The following is an 18,412-nucleotide window of genomic DNA, read 5'->3' as shown; positions in this document are numbered from 1 at the left end:
TTAACATAGCAAACCAAATCTCTCTTTAACATAGTACTTAGTGTTCCAGGAAGGAATAGATGAATGCTTTCTTATTTAATGATTGTCTGAGGATTATCTGGAAAATCTGAATGAGGCTCTTTGCTCTCCCACCTCATTCCTCCCAAACTCCTTCTCATATTTTAATACCCCATCATTGAACTGATTGACTTCTTTTTTCATCCATGGTTCAGCTATGTTCTAGTCTCATGTCAGCAAATTCATTTTCCCTAGACTAAGCATATTGGCAAGTTCAATAAAATTAACCACATTTCACATTTTTGATATTCTAGTCTGTTGTGCATATTAAAAACACTATGCATTTTTATTAATGTAAAACCTGAACCATGCACTGAGAAAAACAAAGATTAGGCTCGCTCTGAAATTGGCTCCTGTTCCATTGCTTCTTATTTTGAATTATATTTCAATAACCAAGAAACAAGTGTACTTAAATAGTATTTTCCAAAAATCAAAAGAGTACTTATATAATCTCTGAATTTGTTTTTCTGACAGTCTATATACTAATTTGAACATTAAAATCTATTTTTCAGAATATATGAAATAACACTGGTTGGAAACTCTTAAAAATTGTGTAGAATTTACCCAGCCCACTTTTGGATATGGGCCGATTTTCCTTTTAATCCCAGTTCTATTCCACATAGCTAAATTGGTGGGGGTTTTGTGTATTCAAATCTAGAATACACATTTTCTTATGTTTTTGTTGCAGAGTGCTTAGGAAATAAAGTATGTAAAGAGCTTTATGATCTATGGCACAATGTAGAATGTAAGGTATTATTGCATTGTCTAAATTTTTTGGAGTCATTTATCCCTTTTCTAATATAATAGAAATTATTATGGCTTCTCTTTCCAGAAAAATGTCTATATACATAAGATGTCGCATTACATTTTAGGGGATACAGTGACCCTCCTGGAGACTTCCTAAAGTCCAGACTTCCAAGTTACAAAACTCTAGTCTGGAAGAAATGGTACTTCACATTTACTAGGTACTATTTATAGCATGCCAATGAAAGATTTAAAGTAGCATTCCATATGTCATAGCTATGTTCTCAAGCTTTTGTGAGATTTACAGAACATTTGTGTGGATTATAAGCTGCAGGCCACTGGATGCTATAATGTCTCCAAATATAAACAAAAAATTAAAAATAAAGTAGCATTATTTACATTATAATTCAAGTTAGTAATTTAACAGAGCCTGCTTGAATAATGGGGCAATAATGCATCATGGAGCTGCAAATTGGTTAACTTATCTAGTGACTGTCTCAATGTGGAGACAGAATTAGACCCAACAAAATAATTCCTGAAATATGGTTTAGTAGGTGACAAGTTACTTACTTGACAAGTATTTATGGAGCTCCTACTCTGTATGAGAAATTGTGCTACACAATGAAACTTTTATTAAAAGCATGTAAAAAGCTTATACTCTGAAGGTATGAAAATTTATATTGGGGATATGAGAACAAGTAAAGAAGCAATAATGACGCTGGAAGATAGGTATTATGATAGGGAAAAGTAAAGGTAGCTAATAGACTAAAAAGGGCATCTGGAAAGGCAAATGAAGGCTTTGTAGATAAAATAATGAATAGGTCAGTCCTAAAGGATGAATAGAAATAAACCCATTACTCTTAAACATGTGCTTAAACAGTCAGCATCCTATAAGCCTTGTAACAAAAAACTGCAGTCCTTCTCCATTTCTTACTCCTGAGTCAACAATTTCCAATGACATATGTGGATTCTTTATGTATTTACCTATTTAACTCAAAATAATATGCTTAATTTGCTATTTTTAAAGTTTTTGCATTTAGGCATTATCTTTTGATACCCCACTATGGTTGATGAGGATTTTGCTTCAATTACATCATCCCACTCCTTGCTCCTGGCCCCAGCACAATTATATATGCACGCCTCTGGATGCCCATGGCACACACACCCCCTGCCCCATACTATCTTCCTAATATATCAGTGTTTATATTGTATTTACATTATTTTAACGATGTACTAAGTATTTTTTAACTATGTATTTTTTAACTACATTATTTTAACTATGTATCTTAGTATGTACTAAGAAATAACAGCTTGACCATTCTACATATTTTGTGTATTCCGATTTGTTTGCATAGTTTTCTCTGTATTTACTATTAATTCAACTCTAAATTCTACCCCAGTTATTCCATCAATTTTTATCTTCTTGAAGAACTCCCTGAGCCTTCTGCCCTACTCTAATTTGGACTGGTGGTCAGGCTATTAAATTGGGACCTCCCTTAACTACCAACTTGGGATTCTCTCTGCTTCTTTCTCAGTTTGAATTTCCTTTTTCCTATTTCTAATGTCAGGATCAATTGAATAAAATATCATCACAGGTATAATTTTATAAGACAGGCCATTCTCTTAATTTTCTTTTACAGCCTTGTTTCCCTAGGATGCATTTTCCAATAGCTGCCTTAGAAAAGAGAGGATGCTGTATTTTGAGACTTTGGATACAGGATTTGATCTTGGAAACCTTTTTCTCATAATTTTCAAATCATTGATCTCTTGTCTTGCTTCCAGTGTAGCCATTCAGAAGTTTGAAGCTGTCCTATTCTTGACCCTTTGTGGATTTTTTCTTGATGAAATAAGATCCTCTTTTTGTGTCTAAAGTTTTGATTTTTAAAAATGATGTGCCTCGGTGTGTCCCTAATACCACACTTTAAATTACTAGGGTTCTTTTTAATACTCCTTTTTAAAGATGTATTGTTGGGGGGCCCGGGTGGCTCACTCAGTTGAGTGTCCGACTTCAGCTCAGGTCATGATCTCACAGCTCCTGAGTTGGAGCCCCGTGTCGGGCTCTGTGCTGACAGCTCAGAGCCTGGAGCCTGTTTCAGATTCATCTCCCTGTCTCTCTTTCCCAACCCACTCGCATTCTGTCTGTCTCAGAAATAAACATTAAAATTTTTTTTAAATAAATAAAAATGTATTGTTTTTGTTTTCAGGTATACAATATACATCTCTTTTTAGTAAGAGTATTAAGTATAGTTTGGTTCTTTCCCCTAACTCTTCTTCTACTTAACAGTATTTTCTCTAAATTGCTGTTTTGTACTTATTTTAGTTGCTATCTCTAATACAATTGACTGCCAACTGTCAGCAGGACACTGATGAGAAACTCTTCACTCGGGGATGAGCCATGTCCATAAGCTTTACTGTAGAGCAAGGATTCTCAACTTTTGCTGTATAGGAGGATCACCTGGGAAAAATTTTAAACCACAGATACTCAGGTTTTATACCTAACTGAATCAGATTGAGTAATGAAACATTTTAAAACCTCTCGAGTGATTTTGATGCAGTTAAGGGTTAAGAATCACTACTGAAGAGTGACTTAGCTGGACCCAGCTGGAACTCCCAATGTGAAATCTTGTTTCATCATCATGAGTTTGTCAAATTCCCAAGAGAAAATTAAAGGGTGTAAGTTTGGTTGCCACAGTTCTGGGAACTGAATATATGATAGAGGCTAGGTTGGAGTTCACTATTCAGCTTTCACTTAATGATACAAATTTTCACTATAAACTTTCACTTAATACCTCTTTTTCAGTACGGTATAGGGATACCCATGATCTTTTCTGAAGAATTTGTTTTGTCCTCTCCAGAGAATAAACTTGCAAACCTTTGAATTTAGGAAAGGGACACCTGCCAAGCTGTGTGAGGACTACTGCTTGTTAATATCAATTCTATTCTTTTAAAAAAACATGTCTTCACACCTCTTCCTCCAATTCCAGAGATACCTGTTGACTCCAATTACTGTCTTTCAGGACTCTGTGATACAAACTGAGTTGCTTTTTGGCTTCTTCACATTTTCTAGAGCCTCTCCATGTGGCTTTGGCTTTTCCAGTATGGTATCAGGGTAATCACATATTTTAGAGGGCGTCTAGCATTCGAAGAGATACTGTTCCAAAGAAGTAAAAGCTGCCAACCCAATTAAGGGCTAAGTTTGGAACTGGCTGCATCGCTTTCACTGTATTCTATTGGTCAAAGCATTCACATAGCCCACCAGATTAAGAAAGGTAGAGAAATAAATTTCACCTCTTGATAAGTGTAGGAAAGAATATAGAATGAGATATATTCTATAGCCATACTTGGACTTACTTCCTTTTTAATTATATAGGATAGAAAACAGAAAATATTTGAGTGGGGATAGTCTACCACACACACACACACACACACACACAATTCAGAGATGGTATAGCAGATAATTGGTAAACTGTATTGTCCACTGGAGACATGGAATGTTTCAATGATTATGTAAAGACCTATAACTTTCCCTAAACATTCTAAGGTATCAAGGACCCATTCTGTTAAGAAGGTTCTTGATTTTAAGTGACAAGAATCAAGTAGGCAAATTCAAAATGTTCATCCAAACATTTATTGAGTGAATATTACATTGTCAATGAAATAAGTGATTAATGAAAATTCTGCTTTATAAAGCTTGCAATCTGGTCAAAAAACAGCCATAAATATCATGAAGTAAAAAAGTATACAGCAAACGCTGTTATGGTGTTATAAAATGAAGCCCCGTAGGAGCAGAGAGAAAACAATTTTGACTGGAAAAAAGGAGATGGAATTCAATCAAATTGCAATTTTGACTGGTTAAGTTTCAGGAAGAAAGTCACCTCTATATTTGGAAAATGCTAAATAAGTAGTGCAGCTAGAACACATGATGAAGCCAATCACATAGGACCACATATAGTAACAAGTTTGGTTTTATTCTATAGGTATTCAAGAGTAATTTCAGATTTCTGAGTTGGGAAAGTTAAGTAGTGGGTGGATGCTATAGTTAGATCTATAGTTGAAGTAAAAAGCTGACAGAATCCACAATGATATGGAAGGGATTAAAAATATGGCAAGATTAGCTAAGAGATTGCTATAATCATGCAAGTAAGAAATAAAATTCATCAGAATCCCCAAATATATTTAGAAGTTAACAGGTTGGAAACATCCCGAATTGAATATAGGCAGGCCAAGAAAATATCTTAAATATTTATAATTTATTAAATTTAAAGAAATACAATGAGTTTAAATTATTCCTGAGTAAACTACAACTTCAAACAAATGGAAAATAACTACAATATACACAGTTAAAAACAGAGTTGAAACATTACTTCATAATGACTTATCAAGGTTATTTTCATCTATACTATTTTTATTAAAGTACTGTAAAAATGAAATATAAGAATACTTAAAGGTAACCATATTAATTCTACCAATTATCTGCACACAATTTATGAAAAAATTTAAAGTTTTTTCTTTTTTTCTCCCATGAGCACATAAGGACATGTCTAAATCAACTTTTTGTATTTAGCAGACACATATTTATATAATACCAATTAACTTTATCAGCTTAAAAAAACTAAAATGTGGTCAAAAACAATCACCGTGAATTTACAAAACAATTAGTATACTATTTGCTGTGCAGTCAACTAATATTTATTGAGCACCTCCTATCTTCCAAGATCAAAAACATGCTACCTCAAGAATTCTCAAAATCTTTCTTGAAGATAATAGTATTTTTTCCTAAAAAAAAAAAAAAAAAAAGATGAAAAAAATATGAATCACACTGATCAGAACTTGCTCAATACCACCATCAGTAACATTTTAATTATGTGAAGTGACAATTTTACAAGATCTTTTTTGTTTTCACATTTCTGTTGTTCCCATTGTCTTTGCTTTCACATTTTAAAAAATTCATATGGATATAAGCAGTATTTTTATATCACCATTTCTCTCCTACTTGCCTAAGAACATCACCAAATATCTATAATTTCTTATGTTTTTTAATAAAATATATGTAAGTGGGCATGTAGAATATTAAGTACTACTCTATCATTCTGGAATTTAAAAATGACAAAAGCACACATTTTTAAGTTACACATTAAACAGATAAAAAGGTATGATTTCTAAAATAAAGTAATATATAGATTTTTAAAAATTAACCTCATTAAAACTTTTGGTTTGCAAATTATAACCTTAAATACAGAATGTTAAGATTAAGTGACTCTGTATTATGATGGTCAGCTACATATACGGTACTGAAATACATGTTCTTTGAAGTTTAAGGTACCTCTTCTATGAACTGGCTAAAGGATGGCTATTTTAGTTCAAGTGGATAAAATTATAAAGAGTACCCTTCCTTTGTTACTACAGATTACTATATAGTCAAAACGTCACACACCACAGAATTTTGAGGATAATCCAATAGTTAATAACATCAAATGCTAGCCAATATCTATTATTACGTATTTATTACCTTATAGAAAATTTGTTCTATTAGAAGTACGTGAATAGAAAGGAAAAGAACTATAAACAGACTAGATTTAGGAAGTGCCCTTATTTTACAGATTACAGACTGATATTCAATAGTAACTTGCCCAAGTCATAAGCTAATGGTAGAACCAGGACTGATACCGGAGTCTATTTCTCTTCTGGATCCCTTTCACCATATCCACGCTCTCCCATTTTATGAATCATATTACCATATTATTTATTCACTCTATCTTAACTTTAATTTAGAAGATTACCAAATAGTGAAACTTTTTCTCTACAGCCCAACAACTCTCTAGTTTTTCCCAAAAATGAACATTATAAGAACAGGATACAGTTCATAATATTAGAACACTTAGCTTCATTAAGATGAGAACTTTATACAGGAAAAAAGTTCACTTTACATATAATTTGGTTTGGCTGCAAAAAGCTTATATGAAAGTCACAGCTTTAAAACCTCTTAACACTCTATATCATAGTAACTTCATATGTTGTGAAGTGGTTTTCTATAATCTTGACATTTTCTTCAGATAGCCAGTTTTCTTGTTTTAGCTGCCTTATAAGAGCTTCCAAAGACTTCAATCTTCCAAGAGTCTGTTGTTCTTGTAGTTCAAGAAGAGTTATTTTTGAATGTAGTTTAGAGACTTTCTGCCAGAGATGTTCCTTATTTATATCTTGTCTGCAGTAAGAATGTTCAATTTGTAAAACTTCTGTCTCATAGTCTACATCCTTATATAAGGAGTCTTCAACGTCTAGATCTTCCATTTCCACAGTTTCTTTTTGAGCAGGTACAAAAGAATCAATCGTAGGTTTGGAATTTTCTGTGGGTACAAAAATGGCAATAACAGATTCTTTATTTGTATTTAATTCTTCAACTGTTTGAGTAATTGTACTGAGTAAGAATGGACTTTCCTGTGCTGACTTTATTTCCACAGAATTATTCGTAAAGTTTGCATTAGCAAGATGATTCGTAGTGATTTCGAGTACTTCTTGGGTTTCCAAAGATGGTTGAATATCTTCTGAATTTGAAGTTGTCAAAGTAATAGTTGTAGAATTGAGATTCTCAAAAGATGTGTGAAAACCACCTATGTTTTGGGTAACTGATGTTTCCAAGGTAGATGCTGGTTTTCCAATATCTTGTTTAATCAGATTAAGAGTTAATATGTTATTTTGTATACCTTCTGTTTTTGCAGCTGGTGGCTTCACCAAGGTAGAAGAATTAAGTAATTCTGTGTGTTCAGGGAGAATATCTGTATTAACTGTATTTTTCTTTAGCTCATTTGATGCAAATGATTCTTGTGACTTGGCTTTTAGGCATACTTCTTTCTCATCATCTAATTTTTTCTTCTGAGATATTTTTTTGGAAGGGTCTTTTTCCTAGAAAATAATATTTTCAAATTCTAAAGATGTCCTCACTAACCTTATTCTCTTATTAGTCAGTGCTGAATATTTAATTATAAATTGGCCAAGCAAATTTATGCAGTTAAAAAAAGTTCTAAGCATATAACAACTCAAATTACTTCAAAGTGTTTTTTATAAAGTATTAAGCACATTCAATATATGATGGAAATATTTCAGATCACTCAAAGACCAGTAACAAAATCTTAGATCACTATCTTATGTCAATAACTTAATGATTTATGCACATGTTATCTTTGGTTCTTAAGGTATGCTTCACAATGTGTTTTTTTTTTTTTTTTAATTATCATACTTTTAGTAAAAGCATAAATTAGTTCTTCCTTTTTCTCAAGCATCTGTTTCCCCAGCAGTTATCTTTCCCTCTCCCTCCCTTAACCTCATTACCTGCGACCCTGCAACCTACCACCCTGCATTATCCCCCTCTCCCCTATGCTCTGCCTCCAATACCTGATTATCTTCAGGCAAAGAAAATATTGTTGGAATTGCAGTTTGTTTCAAATATCGAATACCCCATCTGATGTCAAGAGAGTCAGGAGTAAAATGGTCACTACACAGGAACTGGTATTTACTGGGAACCCATGAATCACGTTTCATATTCTTTAACCATTTTTCAAGTCTTTCTTTGTCATGTAGAGGAAACCTGAAATTAAAAAAGGAAAACTTTGCTATATTTTTACAATTTTGCCAAGTTCCAGGACTGCATACATAGGGTAACCTATGCACTGAGTGCTGCAAAAGCAAGGCAACAGTCCCTACCGTGTAAGAGCATCTTTGTGATAATTACTACATGCCCTCTCGAGGAAAGATGAGTAAGCTCTAAGACATGTAGCCAAAGCTTTTGAGAAGACTGGCTGGTAAAACAGAACTCAGAGTCTCTTCAAGTAAAAAATGTGTGTTCCAACAAAGGATAAAATCTACTCATATTTTCTGTGGATTATATTTTTATTTCGTTGTATATTTTGCCTAGAACTGGGAAAGAGCTTGGCATAAACTACAAAGTCCTATTCAAATGTATTCTATACTGATACTATATACTAATAAGTCAAATGGTATCTTTTCTATATTTCAAGGGAGTATTAAACTTTAGGCCCTTATTAATATTAACATTTTTTTTAAAAAAAGTTAGTTCAAGTAAGTGATTTAGTTGACAATGAATACTATATTTTATAAAAGTACTAATATTCCATGCCCTTTACCAGAATCAGCCTCAAGTCTATCCATACATAATTTAGTCTACTATTTCTAAACTTATATGACCAATAAACTAAGAACCCTAAAATTCAAGTTATGAAAGAAAACTGACACAAGAACTAAAAATGTTGTAAAGAACAGGCTCATATTTTATTTTATTTTTAATTTTTTTTTTTTTAACATTTATTTATTTTTGAGACAGAGAGAGACAGAGCATGAACAGGGGAGGGGCAGAGAGAGAGGGGGACACAGAATCCGAAGCAGGCTCCAGGCTCTGAGCTGTCAGCACAGAGCCTGACGCGGGGCTCGAACTCACAGACCACGAGATCATGACCTGAGCCGAAGTCGGCCGCTTAACCGACCGAGCCACCCAGGCGCCCCTGAACAGACTCATATTTTATAACATGAAATTGAAATCAAAGAGAAAAGACAGAGAAAAGTAAGACAGTTCTTTTTTTTGTGCTGTTCCTGGGCTGAAAATAACCTCTGTTTAGAGTTGGTGCTAACATAATGAAATGTGTGTTATAGGCAAAATTAGGCTAATGACAGAATCTGAGAGAAAACTTTTCCTACCAATCTAAATAGGTTTCAGTTAAACTCCATTAAACAAAAGTTAACAGTAATTCATATTTCAATGATTTTATGAGAAGTCTCAATTCTTATTTTTAAAAAATAGTAATGACATAAGGTTTCTTATATAGAAAGCAGCAATTATACATTCCCTCTCAATCCCAACCACTTAGGTTATGCTTTGTAATAGCATGCCTCCCCCCGCACCCCTGCAAATATTGATAACTTTAGAAGATGCTAAGGAGGGGTGCCTGGTGGCTCAGTCAGTTGAGCATCCGACTTCAGCTCAGGTCATGATCTCGCAGTTGACGAGTTCGAGCCTGGCGTCGGGCTCTGTGCTGACAGCTCAGAACCTGGAGCCTGCTTCGGATTCTGTGTCTGCCTCTCTCTCTGCCCCTCCCCCACTCATGTTCTGTCTCTGTCTCAAAAATAAAGATAAACATTAAAATAAAAAAATTTTTAGAAGATGCTAAGGAAAAGGAGTCTGGGTACTTTGTAGGAAACAATTTTTAACCCAGGTACCCTTATATGGAATAATCAGATGATCTACCTTTGTAAGTTCTTACCATAGATACAATATTCATACATGGCTTGAAAAACTTTTAACCTTGCATGTATCAGTAATTTAGGTTGTAAGTATAACACACATAACCAGAAAAGACATTTAAAGGCAAAAATAATTTTCTTTTCAGAAGACCTAAATTCTGTTAGCCATAGGTAAGTTCATACTTTTTCTGCTACATCTAAAAAGGGAATATGCCTTTTACAATATTTTTAAATGTCATTTTATGTATAAGCACACTATTTGCAGATTATTTCTATTGTACCTATACTAAGTTATCAAACTAAAAAAAAAAAATAAGTAATTAAAAAAAATCAGTTTGTGCATATCCTCATTAGTAACTGGACTGCAATACTTTCTCAGCAGGTAAATCTCTAAGAAATCTCCTGGAATAGGTTTCCTGAACAACTTCGTATCTTTACAGTGTGGTTCAATTGCTCAGTAATTTTGTTTCAATGCCATATTAATCCCCCAAAAAGTATAAAATAATCACAGTATAAACTTAATATTATATACACACGTAAACTGAATTATCAAATTAGTATACAGTAGAGCTTATTACAGTGTTAGCATTAACAAATTCAATTCAAGTTTGGTGCTATTAGGGGACTAAAACGAATTCAATTTTTATTTTTCAGACTACATATGGAAATAAAAAACATAAAAAACCCACTTTCAGTAAATTCATAATTGGAGGAAAAAAATCTTTACAATTGACCTCCTCTGGCATTATTATTTTTCCCTCCTTAAAAACAGTAACTATGGAAAGATTAACTTAAAAGAATTTGGAGTCTGGCATTATTCCCCCTAAATCCAAGGCCAAATAAATCTGGGAAATATGAGGCTAAATCAAGTTTAACATGATTTTTTGCTACAAACCTTCTCAGAGTCACAGCTATTGATAACTAACAATTCCTCTCAAAAATCACTCTGCATTTTGTGGGCTATGGGTGGGAGACAATCCTGGAAATATTGCCATATGTAAGTTATTTTGGGTTACCAGGGTTTTTTTGGGGTTTTTTTTGTTTGTTTTTTTTTCCATTAGTTAAGATCATGGAAAGCAACTGTATCCACGAACACAGAGTTTCTGGTTTAAAGTAAAACAGGCTTCAAAAAATAGCTGGTGAAAATCTACAAGAGTAAAAGACGACCAGGTTAGAGCTAAAAGAATTATTTTTACAAACAAGAAAAAAAGGAAACAGAATATTGCAAATATGTTGATTCTCACATATATTAAGCACGTACTGACTGTCAAGTGCAGCTTTACCTATTTACACACAAAGTGTGAAGTAGGTACAATTAATAACTCCACGGGTGAGAGATCTCAGGCACAGAGAGTTCAAACTTTGCAGAAGGTCATTTAGCTACAGAGTAGTGGAGCCAGGTTGTGAACCTACTAAGTCTGGCTTTGGAGCTTGGACTCCGAGTTACTACTGCTTCTCTCTTCTTCTGAATAAAAACGAACACTTCTGCGGGTTCACGGAAATATTTCGTGGCAGTAGTAGTTTGGAACAACACTTAGCCTGTTGTCTGTACGAATAAAGAGTCTACAGAGCCCTGAGCAGGGCACAGGTTGTAATTCTGGCTTTGTCACAGAACTTCAAGGTAACCTACTTTCTGAAGGGCCTTAGTTTCGTCGGGAGAAGACGGACTTTAGAACATCTATGCAACCTAACTCACAGAAGGTGTAAATTAACTGTGAATGCAACGTCCCACTTGGCGGGTTTGATGTGTGCCTTAAGTGGTGGTTAACGTCGTACAATAAAATGAGATCAGGTGAGGTGGGGAAATGCTCGGAAATCCACGGAGCACCGCCCAAACTATACTGTTTTAGGGGGCTATTTAACACCCAAAAAGGCCCCTATATGCCTCGCCACCAGCCCAGTGTCCTAGCCCAGGGCATTTCTAGGTAAACTCAACTCGACCCTTAACATCCTCCTCCCGCGCAGTGAAGAGCCACGCCCGGAGAGCTGAGGACGAATTTCCAGATAACCCCAAACCGTGGCTACAACGGCCACAGGACAGTGGCCCAAAAACAAGGCGTCTGACGCTTCTGCTCGAAGGACAACTTACGGATAAAAACTCAGCTTCCGGTCCTTACTGTTTCGTCCCCGACGGTTCTTACAGCAAATCGCTGCGCAATAGCGAGGCATCGCTCGGGTGCGGCCCAGAAGGCCCAGGCCGACGAGGGGCGCTGGCGAAACCTCCTTGCCAAGGTGGGGCCGCAAGTCCAGGCCGTCCGAGGCCACCGCGCCTGCGCCGGAATAGGCCGAGAGGAAAGACGCTGCAATCGTCGACTCACTTCCGCTTCTTCAGGCTTCAGCACGGCCCTTTCTGGAGGTTGGGGCCGGAAGTGACGCACCGGCTGAGCGGCAACAACAGTTTTCCACGTGCGCGTAGGGCGCCAGGGTCAGGTGGGGAAGCGGGAGCCAATAGGGAAGCGTTTCGTGTAGGTCTTCTCCTGAGGTGGCGGCGCCAGTAGCGGCCGCTGGCCAGTGGGGAGCGGGCTGAGAGGGGTCGCGGCGGCGGCGGCGGCGGCGGCAGGCGGAGCGTTAGGTCGGTGTGCAACCGGCAGTGGGGCGCCCGCCGGCTAGGGGAGGCCGTGGAGACCTGGACGAACGGCCGGGCCGAGCAGCTGTGTGGAGACGGTCGTCAGTCTCCCGGCGCCTCTGCTGTTGAGCAGCAGCAGTCGGAGGGTGAGGATGTGGGGAGAGGCCGGGAGGTCGCGGGGAGGGGTGTTTAGAGTGTCCCCAGGGCTTCGGCCAGTCTTTGTAGACTGACCTCTCGGTGGTCGCCACGGTCGTCGCAAGCGCTTCAGGCTGCCTGGTGTTCTTGAGGGACGAGGAAAAAGGAGATGACCGAACCACAGAATAGGGCGTTTTGTGTTTTGGGTTGGCCGCTGGCTTTTTCGGGCGTCGGACAGCTCTTCCCAGGGCTGGCCTCCGGGCCGCGGACAGCCGCGAGGGCGGTGCCTGGACGGACGGGACGCGTATGGGGTCGTCTTGGGGTAAGGGCTGGACAGTGCAGCCCAACCGGCCACCGGCTCTGGGGAGTAAGGCCCAGGCTGCTGTCCGATGGGTCCCTCTTGGGAAGGAGAAGTCAGTATGATACAAAAGTCGGTCTCCTAAAAAAGTGTCAGATACTAAACTGTGGAGTAACCTTCATTAAACCAGTAATACGTGCCTCCCTGTCAGTTTCAGACCCACCCTTTGACTAGGGAAGTACCTGCAGTCTTTGTGGCGTCCACAGTACTCCCTCTGCGTTCTTTAGACGGTCGTACTTGATCCTCGGTGCCCGTGACTATGAGTAACTCTCTGGAAAGGAGGAATCCATCTGCTAATTACGCCCAGAAAATGCCACAGGAGAGAAAGGCAGGCAGTTTCCACAAACCGTATTGTCTTTCGTCAGCCTTGTAATGTCATCATAGGTTATTAAGAACTCCTGTGGTATAGAGTTCAAAAAACAGGGTCACATTCGTTTTGAATCCCAAGTCATTAAATCTATACTACCCAGAATTCTAAGTTGAATTCCAATGTAAAACTTCTTTAAGGTTAGAGAGATATTTTAATGACTACTGAGAAGTTTGAAAATAAGTAGCTTATCCAAAGTAAAGACTATGACAGTTCGTTTTTCTGGTAGCCTTAGGAGAAATGTTAAATTCTGTTAATTACAAGTTTTTAACAAAACCCATTTTTCTGTTAAATATTTGGGATGTTACAATTAAAAAATCATTACATTCTACTTTATTGTCAATACTATTATGATGAGATTTTCCTATTTGCAATACTTGGCTCACCTTGCCAAAAGGAAGGCTGAAGTTGGTACATTCTTAGGAAGGGAAGATTATCAATTCAGACCTACTGGGCTGTTTACCTTGGTAATGTACTTTTTCTGTGAAGTTAAATACTTTTATTTTTAATCCTTTTAGAATATGAATTTTTGAAAGGGAAATTGACATCCTTTGAAAAATTATTTGGATTTCCCACGCTTTTTACAATGTTTGCAAAATGATGAATCTTCAATATTAACTGGCAAAAATCAGTTATTGAGTATTTTTGTGTTTACTCTGTGTATGACCAGAGTATTAGTGGAAAGGTAAAGCAAAGGAGATTTTTTCCCACTTTGGTTGAATCATATTTGCCTTCAAGAAGATTACAACCAATGTAGGGGTAATAAACCCTGTAAAATGAAATAACATGGAAACAAGTACAAGATACTATATGCTTAACAATTTTAATACTGCAGGAAGTATAGCTTGTATCCTAAAAGTTCACTGGTTTTTTTTTTTTTTAAATCTTAACGTTAGCTCCATGGGTAATTTTTTTTTTTCTTTTTTAGGATATTAAAAATGGCTACTCCCCAGTCAGTTTTCGTCTTTGCAATCTGCATTTTAATGATAACGGAATTAATTTTGGCCTCCAAAAGTTACTATGATATCTTAGGTGTGCCAAAATCAGCATCAGAGCGCCAAATCAAGAAAGCTTTTCACAAGTTGGCCATGAAGTACCATCCTGACAAAAATAAGAGCCCTGATGCTGAAGCAAAATTCAGAGAGATTGCAGAAGGTAAGTAAATGACTGTCTCTGAGGCCTCACAGATATTAACTAGTAAAGGAGAATGATAGCTAAGAAGTGTATGTATTTGGAGATACTGTGGAGGTGGGTGGCAGAGAGGGATCTACATTTAAATAAAGGGAGATTCTTGAGACTATTTTCTTATGATAAATACTTTGATTCCTGGATGGATGGATAAATGGTAGTATGCATTTTTATTGACATATAGATCTTCAAACGTTGATAATGTATTACTTCTTTCTTTTATTGTTTATGAAGTAGCTTATTATTTACATGTTAAAAGGAATTTTAGGTTCCCAAAACTTATAAGCTAACCTATGAAACATGGTTTTTACTAAGTATGGAGATTAAATATAAAAATATTAAGTGTAAAAAGTTTAAATAGACTTTGAAATGTGGGTTTTTTCTTCATATATGTTTAAAAACGACATTTGTCTTTAAAGAAAAAATATGAAACAAATTTTAGCTTAAGACTAGCCCTGAAACAAGTTGCACTGAGCATATGGTAATTAATGGTTGATGGGGGTAATTGAATAGAGAGTTGGAGTTAAACATTTACTTCAACTAGTAAGGAAGTGAGAAATCTTAATTCTTCTAAATATAACTAATTAAAGTTATATTGAGCCATTAAGTTATTTAATACAAGAATAGTTTTACCCAAATAATATGAAAAATAACTAATTGTTACCCATATGCTTACCTTTAAGTAATGGTAGCATTCATTTAACAAATATTTATTGGATATTTATTGGGGGCAGGCATATGCTAACGGCCGATACTGTACAGCGAACAAGACAAAGGCCCCGCCTATTGTAACTTTCATTGTACCTTTTTCCTACATTTATAATGTTTTGATTTTATTGATGGTATGATACTCTTCCCTAAAATAGAGAATTGAATTCACTTATTTGAAGAGGTTGGGTTATATGTAATTTTGATTACCTTCAGTTACTAATATTTTTATTTCCTTTAGCATATGAAACACTCTCAGATGCTAACAGGCGAAAAGAGTATGATACACTTGGACACAGTGCTTTTACTAATGGTAAAGGACAAAGAGGTAACGGAAGCCCTTTTGAGCAATCATTTAACTTTAATTTTGATGATTTATTTAAAGACTTTGGATTTTTTGGTCAAAACCAAAACACTCGGTCCAAGAAGCCTTTTGAAAATCACTTCCAGACACGCCAGGATGGTTCCAGTAGACAAAGACATCATTTCCAGGAGTTTTCTTTTGGAGGTGGACTGTTTGATGGCATGTTTGAAGATATGGAGAAAATGTTTTCTTTTAGTGGTTTTGACACCACCAATCGGCACACAGTACAGACTGAAAATAGATTCCATGGATCTAGCAAGCACTGCAGGACTGTCACACAACGAAGAGGAAATATGGTTACTACATACACTGACTGTTCAGGACAGTAGTTCACTGTTTGTCCTCACTAAATCCAACTAGTTGACTCTTCAATATCTTTGATGCAAAACAGTTTTCTGTGAACTATTTTGACAAGTGCATGATTTCACTTAACTTGATAGAGATATTAAATGTATTTAAATGGTTTTTGAAAATTCAGCAACATTCAGTTAGAGAAATAGATAATTATTAATTTTCCTGATTAGGAAACATTCTTTTTAAAAAAAAACAAAAGATATTCTAATTCTGCCTGGTCTTTTTTTCTCTACTTGCCCTTGGGCTTACTTGCGTGGCCAGTTTTATTACCAAGAAAAGATTGAGTTTGCCTGATACGTATTTAAAAGTTAAACTTTAAAACTTACTGTAGATTTAAATTTGTGAACTTCAGTGGTTTTTGCAGTGAAACCTTTGCTAATTTAAAGTTGCATGCTCTGCAGCATCTCTGATTTGGGTTGCTAAATGTACAAGAAACTGCAATTGAGTCACTTAACAAAGGATAATAGTATCTTTCCACTGAAAGTTTCAGAAAGTCACGGTTTAATATTTACCACGGAACCATACCTTTCTGTAGTAAAATTGGAGTAAGGGAAATGATTGTATTGCTTATAGCCATTTAGGCTGAAAGACAGTTGAAAACTTTTGAAATATTGCCAAGACATTGTTACATGTTTGGTCCCTGGCTAATGATTTTGTAGTGTTGAAATCATAGCTCATTTACACATCTTTTCACATTTCTCTTAGTCGTTGGCGCGCTAGGTCTTCTATGGATTTATGTATCTCTTGTGTGTGGCTCCTCTTCTTTGCACTCATCTTTATCTAGAGATTGACTAATACCTCATTCTGTTTATACAGCCAGTAATTTCTGTGCAAACTTATTATGTGCAATATTTTTAAATCCTAAGAAACGTGTGCTTTTGTTTTCATTTGACTTCTTTAGTTCTGCACTTTTTGCATTCTACTCCATATGAGTATTAATCCTATGGATACATTAAAACTAGTAAATGTCTCATAAAACATTGTGTGTGAGAGAAATATAATATTTACAATATAATGTCAGTTGTCACTTTATTGTTAAAAGTTTATTCTGTAGTCTGGAGCTATGGAGGATATATAAACAATGGGGCTGCTTATGCTGACCATAGACCATATTCCAGAAATTATTTTTGACCTGAAACCCTGAAAAACTCTTACTTTCTTATCATCCTTCCCTCACAAGTTTTTGTAGTTTAAAGATTTTGTTAATTATGATTTTGATGTATTTGCTTGCTAGGAGCAAGTATTCTTTCCTTTTTAGGCCTGATTGGGAAAAAGAGATTTTACATAAAGCTATATTTGTTAATAATCGTCTTTAATTTTCAAACTGAAGAAAATGGAATTATTCTATTAATTTATGAATTTTAATTATTTCCTGGAAGATATACCTACTACTTTTTTTTTTTTTTTTTTTAATGTTTATTAGTTTTTGAGAGAGAGCAGGGGGTGGGGCAGAGAAGGAGGAAGAGGGAACGGGAGCACTGACAGCTCCGAGACCCATGCTGGGCTCAATCTCATGAACCTCAGGAACCATGAGATCATGACCCAAGCTGAAATCAAGAGTTGGTGGCTTAACTGACTAAGCTACCCAAGTGCCCCATCTACCTCTTTTGCTTGATAAGAAAATGGCCATACCTTGAATTTTGGTCTGAGGATTATCTGTAGCCTATGAACAGAACAAATGCAGCAAAAAGCAAAAACAAAAAACCTCAAACAGGATTAACTTTACGTTGTCAGCATCTGTCCCCTTTTTCTTCTGGGCCAGATTACCCCTTGTTTTCCCATTCTGAACATTGATTTGAATGTCCCCCTCTTTTTTTTTTTTTTTTTTTTTTTTTTTGAACCTCCCTTTTGACTCTTTGGTATAATTTTTGCAAGGAAAAAATGAACCCTGAGTCATGCACACCTTAGATACAAACTAAATATCAAAAATATACTTAGGTAATCTATGGGGGTATGTGTATTATGTGTGTATAGTTTGATATATAAGCAACTGGAAGGCCAGGAATCAACATAAAAGTTTTCTCAATAACTTACGCATTTTCTTCTTTTTAGTCTGTACAGGTGTATGGTAAAAAATAGAAAACTATATTTAAGAAATCAATACAATAGCTTAATCTATCTTCCCTACACAAATCGATACATGAAATCTACCAGTCTTTATTTTCCTTCTGGGCAAAATAGTAATATCTATAACGTGACTTTTAGTCTTTCTCTTGAATGAATTTTTCTAATTCTTCAAGTTTTCTGGATTGAATATGTCTTGAATTAGATACTATAGGGCATATAGTAGGCATGAGATTTTTTTGGTGTTCCAGAATTGGC

General features: G+C 35.9%; 2 protein-coding genes across 3 annotated transcripts; one reads left to right on the top strand and one right to left on the bottom strand.

The window, feature by feature from the left end:
• Positions 1-4,406: 4,406 nt before the first annotated feature.
• Positions 4,407-12,369, bottom strand: THAP5 (THAP domain containing 5). Of its 2 annotated transcripts, none has more exons than XM_058728693.1 (3): positions 12,140-12,369; positions 8,191-8,383; positions 4,407-7,701 (listed from the first exon to the last, which is right to left on the bottom strand). In XM_058728693.1, the coding sequence occupies exons 1-3, from the start codon at positions 12,217-12,219 to the stop codon at positions 6,793-6,795; spliced, it is 1,182 nt and encodes a 393-aa protein (XP_058584676.1). In that variant the 5' UTR covers positions 12,220-12,369; the 3' UTR covers positions 4,407-6,792. The 2 variants fall into 2 exon arrangements, with proteins under 2 accessions (XP_058584676.1, XP_058584677.1); XM_058728694.1 differs by having other exon boundaries at positions 12,168-12,360.
• Positions 12,370-12,508: 139 nt separating this feature from the next.
• DNAJB9 (DnaJ heat shock protein family (Hsp40) member B9) lies at positions 12,509-17,073 on the top strand. The gene is made up of 3 exons (XM_058728696.1): positions 12,509-12,762; positions 14,405-14,631; positions 15,614-17,073. Exons 2-3 carry the CDS (start codon positions 14,415-14,417, stop codon positions 16,063-16,065), a joined length of 669 nt encoding a protein of 222 aa, XP_058584679.1. The 5' UTR covers positions 12,509-12,762; positions 14,405-14,414; the 3' UTR covers positions 16,066-17,073.
• The last annotated feature ends 1,339 nt before the right edge of the window (positions 17,074-18,412 follow it).

Source organism: Neofelis nebulosa, chromosome 4 (genome assembly GCF_028018385.1).
Source record: "Neofelis nebulosa isolate mNeoNeb1 chromosome 4, mNeoNeb1.pri, whole genome shotgun sequence".
In the NCBI taxonomy this organism is placed as follows: Eukaryota; Metazoa; Chordata; class Mammalia; order Carnivora; family Felidae; genus Neofelis; species Neofelis nebulosa.
This window is presented reverse-complemented; position numbering and strand designations above follow the sequence as displayed.